The sequence below is a fragment of the Megascapheus bottae genome, chromosome 32 (genome assembly GCF_031878675.1).
Source record: "Megascapheus bottae isolate mThoBot1 chromosome 32, mThoBot2.hap1, whole genome shotgun sequence".
Lineage (NCBI taxonomy): Eukaryota > Metazoa > Chordata > Mammalia > Rodentia > Geomyidae > Megascapheus > Megascapheus bottae.
Window position 1 is genome coordinate 6,402,351 of NC_143540.1, and position 12,286 is coordinate 6,414,636.

At 50.3% G+C, this 12,286-nt stretch overlaps 1 protein-coding gene across 1 annotated transcript; it reads right to left on the minus strand.

Moving 5' to 3' along the window:
• Nucleotides 1-396: 396 nt before the first annotated feature.
• On the minus strand, nucleotides 397-11,252 carry Alas1 (5'-aminolevulinate synthase 1). Its single transcript, XM_090323511.1, has 11 exons — nucleotides 11,171-11,252; nucleotides 9,709-9,928; nucleotides 6,981-7,214; nucleotides 5,625-5,774; nucleotides 4,648-4,870; nucleotides 3,706-3,890; nucleotides 2,729-2,908; nucleotides 1,973-2,137; nucleotides 1,392-1,660; nucleotides 817-979; nucleotides 397-722 (listed from the first exon to the last, which is right to left on the minus strand). Exons 2-11 carry the CDS (start codon nucleotides 9,905-9,907, stop codon nucleotides 562-564), a joined length of 1,929 nt encoding a protein of 642 aa, XP_090179637.1. The 5' UTR covers nucleotides 9,908-9,928; nucleotides 11,171-11,252; the 3' UTR covers nucleotides 397-561.
• Between the last annotated feature and the right edge of the window lie 1,034 nt (nucleotides 11,253-12,286).

Genomic DNA, 12,286 nt, shown 5'->3' on the forward strand with positions numbered 1-12,286 from the left:
CAGTGGCCATGCTTATAGTTCCAGCCAGCCCAAGCATATAACTGCCCTGAGTCTCCTTCACGCCAGCTGCTGGGTGCTTCTGTGGCCTGCTTGTTCTCCAGTAGGCTTGGAGGGGGTTCACTGGGGGGGGGGTCCCCTTTCATTTGTTCAGCTCTAGCAGTTGTATCGCTTGCCTGGCGAGTGCAAGGCCCTGAGTTTGAACCCCCAGCACCACCAGAAAGTAATAGGAATTTAAGAAATAAATGTAGAGTTGGGGAATATATGACCCCGTTCAATTATAGGGGTGCTACGGGGAGGCTGCTCTGGGCTCAGGGGTCCTGCCGGTTCTACTTTATACATCCCTACACCATAATCGTCACCATTTTCTCATTCAGTAGGCAAGAGCAGAAACAGCCATCAATTAAACAAGAGTTTATTTCAGGGACCGTGTTTGAACTATAGATTAACATTTAATATAATTTAATTCACATACAGAGACAACTTGTGGAGACTACGTGGCTATGGTAATGGCGTGGGGGCGGGGGAGGGGGCTGGGACTCAGGGAGAACGATGGGGTCGTAGTCAGGCCTGGGCAGACACCATCTTGCTCATGCCTGAGAAATAGGCTTTCTCTCTTTCGCTCATCACTTCGAAATGCAGTGGCCTCCTGCAGAAGTTGCACTCGGCCGAGGAATGCGGCTTTAGTTCCAGTCCCACTCGCTTCCATGTGGCCAGAAGATTCTCTGCGAGGAGAAAGAGTTTCCAGATGTTACGAGGCTCCGTCCAGGTTCAGAGCCAGCCAGGGAGGCCCCGGCAACTGAGCGGCACAGGACTCACCCAGGAAGTAGTTCATCATCTGCGGTGTGTGGTGGGGGGTGGGGGCGATTCGCAGCAGCTCCTCCCCCCTGGGCACCGTGGGGTAATTGATGGCCTGGACGTAGATGTTGTGTCTGCTCATTAATTCATCACACACTTGGGTGTTTTTAGCTGCGTCCGCGACCTAAAAGCAAAGGCAGCAGGAGAAAAGATCAGACCGAGATCAAGATCCAGGGCCGGGAGTGTGGCCTGGCGGTAGAGTGCTCGCCTAGCATGCGTGAAGCCCTGGGTTCGATTCCCTGGAACCACCTACACAGAAAAAGCCAGAAGTGATGCTGTGGCTCAAGTGGTGGAGCGCTAACCTTGAGCTAAGTGTCCAAGGATAGTGCTCAGGCCCTGAGTTCAAGCCCCAGGATGGGCAAAACCAAAACCAAAACCAAATGTGGCGATGCTCAGGCATGTGGAGAGTCCTGGGCTGTGTGGCTGTGTGGTTAGAGCTGGTGTCTGGGGAAGGGGTGGGTTCCAAGGCTTCCTTTGCCCTGTCGTCCCTGCACCCCCCCCCCGCAGCCCGCCCCGCCCCGCCCCGCAGACCTCACCCGCACAGGGATGATGTGGCTGGGGCAGTGGATGACCGGGAGGCCGGCGTCCATCAGCATCTGCCTCATGAGCTTGACGTTGCGCTGGTGCTGGCGGCGGAGCGCCCGGCCCTCGGCGCTCTTCAGGACCCGCACGGACTCCAGGGCTCCGGCCAGCAGCATGGGGGGCAGGGACGTGGTGAAGATGAAGCCGGCCGCGTACGAGCGCACCGTGTCCACCAGAGCGCGGGTGCTGGCGATGTACCCCCCGACACAGCCGAACGCCTTGCCTGCAGGGAGACAGAGAGAGCACATCAGCCTCCAGCGTGCGCTGCGGGTTCAAAGCCAGCGCGGACACAAAAGTCTCTGCGACTCATCTCCAGGCGAGGGCTAGTGGTAGAGTGCTTGCCTAGCACGCGTGAAGCCCTGGGTTCCATTCCTCCATACCACACACACACAGAAAAAGCCAGAACGGTACTGTGGCTCAAGTGGTAGGGTGCTAGCCTTGAGAAAGCCCAAGGACAGCGCCCAGGCCCTGAGTTCAAGCCCCACAGTAGAAGAGTGAGTTCTATGGCTCTGTGAAGAGAACACAGTATACTTACCGAGGGTTCCGGAAATGATGTCCATTTTTGGCATAATTCCATCCCGGTCACCGATTCCTCCACCTCGAGCCCCGTACAGCCCAACTGCATGAACCTCATCCACGAACGTGATCCCCCCAAACTCATGAGCCACGTCGCACAGCTCTTCCAGGGGACACACGGCTCCTGAGGACCAACCACGCCTTGTGTGAGGGACTCACCGCTTCAGGAAAGAACTCATTCATGTTCCGTCTCACCCCCCATCTCCCAGCCCCGCCAGCTTCTTGCTGGCTGGCTGGAGATCAGAGTCTCTTTCAGGATCTCGTCTACGTGGGCAGGATTCAAACTAGGATCCTCAGAGCCTGCTGGGTAGCTAGAATGACAGGCGTGAGTTACACAATACCCAGCCTGTCACTTTTAATGTTGGGAAGAAAATGAACTTCTCCCAATTTCTAGTGTACCTTGGGGTCTTCCAGCCATGCAAAAACCACAATAGAAATCTACAATTCCAATTCTCTCAGCAGAGAGCAAAAAGAAAATACACTGAAAAACCTAAAAACAGCACAATGATTTGGTTTGCGTGTGTGCGTGTGTGTGTGTGTGTGTGTGTATGCTTCGTGCATGCTAGGCACACATTGTCCAGTCACTGAGTTACATTTCTAGCCTGCCAACACCAGGCTTTTAGTTTGCTCTGGCTGGCCTGGAACTTGCAACAGACTTTCCTGCCACAGTCTCCCCAGCGCAGGCATTACAGATATACCCTCGGTGAAGACTTACCATCCATGGAATGGACGGTTTCGAACGCAACGATCTTGGGGACCGCGGGGTCGGATCTCTGCAGCAGCTCCCTGAGATGGCTCACGTCGTTGTGCCGGAAGATGTACTTTGGCACGCGGCTGTTCCGGATTCCTTGGATCATGGAGGCGTGGTTCCCAGAATCAGAATAAATTTCACACCCTGGTGTGAGGAAAATGTAATTTTATTGCCATCTGCACCAAAGACAACTGAGTTTTCTTGACCAAGACAACAGACCATTTTTCTGACAACACTACATTGAACAATGAAAGGGTCCGCGCGTAACAAAGCTGCAGGCTGGTGCTCTACCACTTGAGCCAGGCCTCCATTACTAGCCTTTTGCTGGTGAACTGGAGAGGAGGAGAGTCTCTCAGACTTTTCTTCCTGGTCTGGCTTAGAATCTTGATCTTCCTGTCTCAGCCATTTTTTTTTTTTTTTTTGTCAGTTGTGGGGCTTGAACCCTGGGCCTGGGCGTTGTCCCTGAGCTCTTCAGCTCAAGGCTACCACCCTACTCCTTGAGCCACAGAGACATTTCTGGTTTTCTGAAGGTTAATTGGAGATAAGAGTCTCATGGGCTTTGGTGTCTGGGCTGGCTTTGAACCGTGATCCTCAGATTTTAGCCTCCGGAGTAGCTAGGACTATAGGTGGAAGCCACTGACTCTGGGCTACAAAAAATACCTAAGGGATTTGTTGCAAAGGTGGTAATTAGCTTCCACACATGATTTCCTATGTTGGAATCTTCACTGACCTCCTGCTCTAGACTCTGAATGCGCAGTCAGGACTTGATACTCAGAGGTGAACAAAATGTTCCAGGCTGCATTCGATGGCTTCCACCTGTCATCCTGCCACGAGGCCACACTCCACTCCTGGGCCCTACTCTCAGCTGGTGACGTTGTATTTGGCCTTCCTGGTTCCCACAAAGAAATCCCAAGCCCCCTGAGACATCCAAGCTTCCTTACCTGGCATCATCTTGGCCAGGGTGAAGAGGGTGGAGTCGTTGGCCACAAAGCACGAGGAAAAAAGGAGGGCCGCGTCTTTGCCGTGGAGGTCAGCCAGCTCCTGCTCTAGGTCCACATGGAACTTACTTGTTCCAGAAATATTCCGAGTGCCACCTGCTCCAGCACCATGTTGCTTCAAAGTCTCCCTGTTAAAAACCAAGGTTAGGGCCGGGAGTTTGGCCTAGTGGTCAAGTGCTTGCCTAGCATGCACAAAGACCCGGGTTCCATTCCTTAGTACCACGTACATAAAAAAAGCTGGAAGTGGTGCTGAGGCTCAAGTGGTAGAGCTCTAGCCTTGAGAAAATCCAAAGACAGTGCTCAGGCCCTGAGTTCAAGGCCCAGGACTGGCAAAAAAAAAAAAAACAAAAAACCCACGACCAACGAAAAACAAAAACCAGGGTTAGCCTTCTACCACTTGAGCCTTTAAGCACCACAAGCGCCAAGCACATTTATGGCGGACCGTGCGACACGTTTCATGAATGAGCCTGCAGGTCCACTTCTCATCCAGCCAGTGCTCTGCCAACTGCCAGCACATCAGTTCAGCTCATCAGTGGCCATGTTCAACGGCATTTTACTATACCATACTTTTTTTTTGCCAGTCGTGGGGCTTGAACTCAGGGCCTGGGCACTGTCCCTGAGCTTCTTTTCCTGTGCTCAAGGCTAGCGTTCTGCCACTAGAGCCACAGCTCCACTTCTGGCTTTTTCTGTGTGCGGGGTACTGAGGAATCGAATCCAGGGCTTCATGAATGTTGGGCAGGCACTTTACCTCTAAGCTACCTTCTCACCCCTGGGATAGCAAACTTTCATTGTTCAATATAAACACTGTAGGGGATCCAATCCAAATAAATCACCCGTGCCTTGCCAAACAGTGGTAGTCACACGTGAAGGCTGAATGCTACTTACACAACCGCCCCACACACCCGTGGGTGGCGACTCATGCCCAGGTAGTCGTTACTGCACCACACCGACACTTGCTTTTTGGTGATCAGGGAATCCGAATAGTCATCGGCCATGGGGAAGGTGTGTGCCCTCCGGTTTACGGTCTTAAAGACGCGATAGGTGTGGTCGTTTTTCTTCTCATCAATTTTCTTCTCGAAGAAATGATCATACTGAAAAGTAGAAACGGCTGAAAACCAAACATAAGAGCGGTATAGATGGTTAGGAAGCAGAGCTGGGGGCTGGGAAAGTACCAGCTCATGTTTAATTCTTAGCAGGGTTGAGTCCAGATGAGTTTCTTTCTCTTTCTGTCTTTTGTGTGTCTGTGTGTTGGTCCCAGATTTTAAGCTCAGAGTCAGGGCACTTTTGTGTTCAGGGCTAGTAGTTTACCACTTGAGCCATAACACCATTTCTGGCTTTTTCTGTATTTGTGGTATCGAGGAATCGAACCCTGGACTCTGTGCATGCTAGGCAAGTATTCTACCACTAGGCCACACTTCTGGCCCACTCCGGTACTTTCCTGCCTTAACTGGTTCCTCAGACCTCAGTCTCCCGAGAAGCTATGAGCCACTGGAGCCTGGCTTTGGACTAGTTTCTTGATTTCCTCATATTATGTGTGTCAAATGTCTGGCACAACGCCCAGTATGTAGACAGTCAGTATTAAAAGAAAGGCCTGAGACTGGAGGAGTGGCTCAGATGGAAGAGTGCCAGCCAATGAGCAAAAACATGTTCTAGGCACCATGTTCAAGTCTTGATCTTAGACCAAAAAAAAAAGAAAGGAAGGAAGGAAGGAAGGAAGGAAACCTACAGTCACTAAGACCTAAGACTTAACAGCACATACTAGCTAATGTAGGGAGCATGCTTTCTTTCAATCATTAACTCATCATGCATCTTGTTTACAGCCAATCACCTGCCTGGGGGGGGCAAGGGATAAGGAGACTCACACTTGGGCAGGTTGTCCTGAAGGAGATGAGATACTCTTTCTGGCCTCTGCTTTCGCATCAGATCTTGAAAGTTCTTTAACAGACCGTTCGGATCCTCTCCCTCACTCTTCACCGAGACCACGTTGGCATTGGCTGACGCTTGTTCAACTTCTGTAACCAAAATAATTAGAGGCGAATGGGACGGACCCTTCTGTTCTAAGGTCACAATGCCTTCCAGGAACATTGTACAAAAATAGCTTATTACGAGTCTCGAGGTGGCAGTGGTTTTGCCAATTCTATTTGTAAATGGTGATCCTGCAGGCATATAGCTAGATCTTCATACAGATACCAGATGGCTCGCTTGGGCTTTCTACTGAAAATATGTGTTGCACTCACAACTCTCTCAGGTCAAATAAGTGTTTGAATAGAAATAAAGATGACTGAAGCCAGGCACGGTGGCTCATGTCTGTCATCCTAGCAACTCAGGAGGCTGAGATCTGAGGATCAAGGTTCAAAGCCAGCCAGGGCACAAAAGGACCTGAGACTTTTATCTCCAATTAACCTCTCGAAAACGGGAAGTGGGGCTTGGCTCAAGGGTAGGGCAGTAGCCTTGAGCTGAAGAGCTCAGGGATAGCACTCAAACCGAGTTCAAGCCCTGTGACCCACAAGAAAAAAGGGAGAAGAGAGGGAACGTGGTAAGACCGATTGGGAGGGGCTGGATGCCACTGGTATGGGAATGTCACAACGAAACCCTCCTTGTCCACCTAAGGTAGGGTAATAAAAACAAAAAGGCAAATAATATAATTCAAAGAAAGAAAAGAAAATCTGATTATGACTAAAGTGATTTGTAATTGAGTGTTTTCTTTTGGTTTTCTGACTGCTACATTTTTTTTTTCTCCTCCTCTTTCTCCTTTCCTTCCTTCCTTCCTTGCTTCCTTCCTTTGCCAGGCTTGAACTCAAGGCCTGGGCACTGGCCCAGAGCCTCACTGCGCGCAAGGCTAGCGCTCTACCACTTGAGCCACAGCACCACCTCCGGCTTTTCCTGTAGACTGAGGAATGGAACCCAGGGCTTCATGCATGCTAGGCAAGCACTCTACCACTAAGCCACATTCCCAGCCATGATTGCCTTACTTGGTGGTTTATTCCAGGGTGAGAGGGCAGCTCAGGGCAGTGACATGAAAGTCGGGTGACTCTACCCAGGGAACAAGGGAAGTCCTATCTTTTGCAATCCAGCTCTCTCCCTTGGGGATCTTTCTCACTGGACCTCAAAGGGGAAGACACTTATATAACTACCACTCTAATAATAGTTCCTCATACAAGTCTCAGGGCCCAGGAACCCCGTGGGGCCTTTCCTGGCGGGCTCGAGTCTCTGCTCACCTTTCCTCACGGCCTGGATCTCCTGAACGTCCTCTTGGAGCTCCAGGCTGGCCCTGCGGAACACGCCGCTGCCGCCCTGCTGCTTCATCTGGGCTGCCAGGAACGGGCACTTGCTCGTAGAGCCCTGGTTTGGGGCTGGTGAAGAAGGGTGCCCAGCTGGCAGCTGTGAAGCATCTGCAATCGGCTGGCATCCCTCAGGAGCCTGCTGGACCTTGGCTTGGGTGGTTTTGGCAGCTGAGGAAGAAATGGAAAATATGAGCCATAGTTCTGGTTGAACAGTACACAAGAAACCTAGCGACGCTTCCTCTCCCCTTGCCTCTTGGATAAAGTCTGCATCTATTCTATCCGTAATCACACCTCATGTTTAGTTTCATTAGGTCCTGGGAACCTAATAGAAATATTCAGGTTATTAATGTCTAAGTATTCCTTCTGGTTTCCTGGTGGTTCATTGGAGGTAAGAGTCTCATGGACTTTTGTCCCCAGGCTGTCTTTGAACTGCAATCCTCAGATCTCAGTCTCCTGAGTAGCTAGGTTTTCTTCTAAACAAAAGACATCAGACGAATACTTAGGTCTTTAGATTGCTAATAAGAGTTCAAGCTATTAGTATAGGGGAGGGAAGGAGAGAGGGGGAGAAGGAGGGGAGATAGAGGAGACAGAGAGAGAGAGAGAGAGAGAGAGAGAGAGAGAGAGAGAGAGAATAGTAGGAAGAGGAGGAGGAGGAGGAGGAGAGGGAGATGGAGAGAGAGAGAGAGAGAGAGAGAGAGAGAGAGAGAGAGAGAGAGAGAGAAGATATAGGTAAATCATATCCACAAACCTCCCCTACTTTCTCCCTAAATTCTACTAACAAGGTTGCCTAGTAATTACGTTTCTAGCACCACGAGTCTCCCCTCAAAGAAGCAGGTTTGTTCACCTTTCTTCTGGAAAAGTCTTCATCATTTTAGAATCCTCCTGTGAGTCACTGGCCAGCCTTTCTTAAAATGTGTACTCAGGAGTTTTCTTCAAGGTGACTCAACACAGTTTTTCATTATAATTTTCTAGGAAGTATTTTTTTTCCTCATTTTCTAATGGAAATTCCATAGTCACTATATACTTCTTTGCTGGAGAAAGACTAGCACAAGAGTCTTACAATTTGGGGCTGGGAATGTGGCTTAGTGATAGAATGCTTGCCTAGCATGCATGAAGCCCTGGGTTCAATTCCTCAGTGCCACATAAACAGGGAAAGCCAGAAGCAGCGCTGTGGCTCAAATGGCAGAGCACTAGCCTTGAGCAAAAGAAGCTCAGGACAGTGCCCAGGCCCTGAGGGACTGCCAAAAAAAAAAAAAAAGTCCTATGATTTAGTGCAATACCATTACAAGCATGCCTCTGAAGACAACACACTCCCACTCACCATTAAATCTTTCCTACATCAAAGTAAAAGATACTTCTTTCTGACAGGCCCACATCTAATCAAACCTTGTCATATAAACTGTTTTCTGGGAGTAAGTGGAAACTAAAGCACCTCCTTTTCCCAGCAGAACAACAGGATAGCAGAACAAGATCGGGATAATTCCACTCTGATCTGCTTATTAAAAACAAACAAAAGGACTAATGTAGGAAATTGATCCTGGAGACTTACAAAACAAACAAACAGCTCCTGAGGCAACTTACAGGAATCACCCCCTCCCCCAGTCATCTGAATTACAGAGACAGAAAGTGGAAGAGGGGTTGCCAGGAACTGAGGAAAGAAAATGCAGGTTAATGTGGAGTCTTAGTTTGGGAAGATAAAGTTCCAGAGCTGGGGATGATGGTGCTGGTGGTGGTTGTGTATTAATTTAAATGCACTCAATACCATTTAAATTATATATTTAAAAATGGCCAAAATGATCCATTTTGTACTGTGTGCATTTTACTGCAATGAAAAGCAGAATAAATCACTCAGCCTAGAAAATTTTATGAAGCCCTGGGTTCAAATTCCAGTACTGAAAAAAAAAAAGAACAACAACTACCACAGAACTATCAAAACACAGGCCTAGCCTGGCCCAGCGACGGCCTATAATCCCAGATATTTGTGAAATGGAAATTGAAAGAAAGATCTTGGCTACAGGCCAGCCAGGGGGAAAAAAACAACAACAAAAAAAGTCGATGAGACTTATCTCAAGAAAAAGCCAACTGGGTGTGTGTGTTGTGTGTGTGTGTGGTGACACTTATCTATAATCTCAGCAATTTGGGAGGAGTTAGGATTGTAGTCAGAAGACTAAATGGGGAAAAACTACAAGTCCTAGCTACACAATAATCAAAAAGGTAGAGTACTCACCTAGCAAGTGCAAAGTTCTGAGTTCAAACCAAGTACTTGCAAAAAAATAAAATAAAAGCCAAAGACCAAATACTTATTAGAGAAAAGCTGGACTAGAACAAGTTTACTGAGTATTTTCATGAGACTGGGAGGAAATATTGACATGTTAATTGATTCATTCAACCCAGAAACCCGTGAGAGGAATGCCAGCCACTATTTTACTTTTGTTCCTAGTGGGATTTGAACTGAGGGCCTTAGCCCTTGTTGGGCAAGTGCTCTACCACTTGAGTCATTTTTACCTTGCAAGCCAAGAACACCAAAAAAATGCCCTCCTTATGGGGTGAGACTGGCAATGGTGCCAGACAATCCATACATGGAACTCAGCCTGACTCACAGCAAACCTGGTAAGGATGAGAACCAACGTTCCCCTTGATCCTTCCCAGCCACCGTACTTACTCTCATTCGTCGGAGGGGTCTCTTTGATCTGCTGGCCATGTACTGCTGAAGTGGACAGGGCCCTCTGGGCTGGCTGCACCCCAACTTCCATCATCTTAGGGCAATTTTGGGCATAGAACAGTAAAGATTTGCCTGCCTTCTGCAGAAAGGCCTGAGGGACTCGAGATAAGAAAGGGCATCGGCGAACTACAGTCTCCATGTTCAGAAAATGTGCTGGTTCCTGTAGGAAGATGGATGATGAGTGACAGCCACGCTTATTAATAACCAGGCCAGCACAACCACGAGAGCTTCCAAGGTTCTGATGGCACTGGCAAGGGTGTCCTGTGTTACCAACACGCCACTTTAAATCAATCCATCCATCAATCAAGGACAGCTCTGATGTCAGCCTTAATGAGGAGAGCCTCATTTATCCTGCTACAGAGAAAAACACCTATGGGGGGACACAGGTGGCTCAGGCCTGTCACTTTATCTACGCAGGAGGTTGAGATTGGAGGATCATGGTTCAAAGCCATCCTGGGCAGAAACATTCGTGAGACTTGATCTCCGATGAACTACTCAGAAAAAGTTGAACATGGTGCTGTGGCTCATGTGGTACAACTCTAGCGTTAGCACAGAGAGGCTCAGGGACAGTACCAGGGCAGCTGGGTTAACTGGCACCGTTCTATCAACTTCTTCACTGGATAGTGTACTACACGATACTTATTAAAAAGAGAATGAATACCCATAGCTGGGCATGAGTGATGGTTCACGTCTAGTTAATCAGGGGGGCTGAGATTCTGAGAATCCAGCCAGGTGGGCAGGAGAGATTGTGAGACTCTTAATCGCCAAGGTGAAGCGGTGGTTCAAGCCGTAGAGACCCAGCTGGGAATGCAAACTCTCAGGGACAGCACCCAGGTCCTGAGCTCGAGTCCCTGGGACACGCACACCCCAATACAAGTAAACATTGACCACTTAATCATCAGGGCAGGTGGAAGGTCTGGGAGTCAGAGGATCCTAGGAGACACACAGTGCAGGTAAGACCCCCTTCCTTCACACACACACACACACAGGGGTAGGAGTTTCCCAGGAGGCTCCCAGTGAAGACTCTTAGGGAATGGTGGCTTTCCCTCCAGGCCACCAAGCCCCCCCCCAAAGGTCATGCCCCTGAGCTCCAGCATTTTACAGGAAGAGGCGGAGGGGAGAGAGGGGAGGGAGGAGAGCCTGCGGGACTCGGGGCAGGGCCTGGATGGAGGGGCTGGGGTGTGGGGGGGACACGGGACCCTCCAACCCCTGGGATGGCCGGTTAGGAGAGGCGGGGGGGGGGGGGGGGGGGAGGGGACGCCGGGGCTGGGGGCGGAGCGGGGGCGGAGCGGCCCGGGCGCCCCGGCCGGCCGGGGTGGACCGAGGGGTCCCGGCCGGGCCGGCCGCGCGGGCTCATCCTCTCCCGCTGCGGTCGGAGCGGCGTCGCGGAGCGGGCTCTCACCTGCACGGGGAGGAGGTGGAGGCCACAATCACGACCCGCGGGCTCGCCACGCCAACCGTCGTCCTTGGCCGCGAGGAGCCTTCTCAGGCCGCGACCCCGCGGGCGCCTTGATATACCACCAGCGGGAGGGGGGGACGAGCTGCGCATGCGCGGCGGGGGCGCGGCCTCGGGGCGGCGGTGGGCGTGGCTTCGCCCGCTGCGCACGCGCACCGCGCACGGGCCGAGTGGGCGGGGCGGGAAAGCTTCAGAACCTTGCATGCAACCCCCCCCCCAGTGTGGAGTATGGGGGGGCCTCTACTAATGAAAATGAATGTCCCGGACATGCAAAAGGTCCCTGGCCAGGGTCTTTTGCAGGATTTTATTTTGATTGTGGGGATAATGTATAGAGGGGTTACAGTTACATTCGGCAGGTGTGGTTTTTGTACTGCTGCATCTACCAACAGTGAAGTGGTCCTGGTAGTTGTTTTGTTTTTTTTTTCCTTTAAATCTCTTATTTAACTTTTAAAAATTCAGGTATACCAAGAGGTTTCAATTCTACAGGTCAAATGATACATACGATGCATCTCTATCAATGTCACCGCTTCCATCCTTCTCCCCTACCTTTCCCCACCCCAACCACACCCTCAGGTTATGTAGGCCCACTTGGCCACGATGCACATGGAATAGAATGACTGTATTTGTTCACTCTTCTTTCCTCCATGCTTCTCCCTCACCCCCACCCTTTCCTGGTAGTTTGATCCTTTGTGGGAATATGAAAGCTGAAATAGAGACTGAAGAGGAAGAAGAACCAAGAGTTCCGGAGCTCTTGGTTCTTTTTGTTCCAAAACTGAAACAATGCAGAAGAGATCAAGGAAGGTGGCTGGATGGAACCCATGGTGCTCTGAGCTGGGGGTGGGGTGGTAGCACAGCAGCTTCTAACACATCTGTAGAGTTTAGCATATATATACATATATATATATATATTCCTGTTTTTATTTTCTATCAATTGTGGTCCAAACTGGCCTCTGCCCACCCCGGGTACCAGCCACCTGGGTGGCTTAGAACACCATCCCAGAGTTCACAATTGAGCTCTGCTTCTTAGGAGTCTTCTATGATCATACCTGACACAGCAGGGCC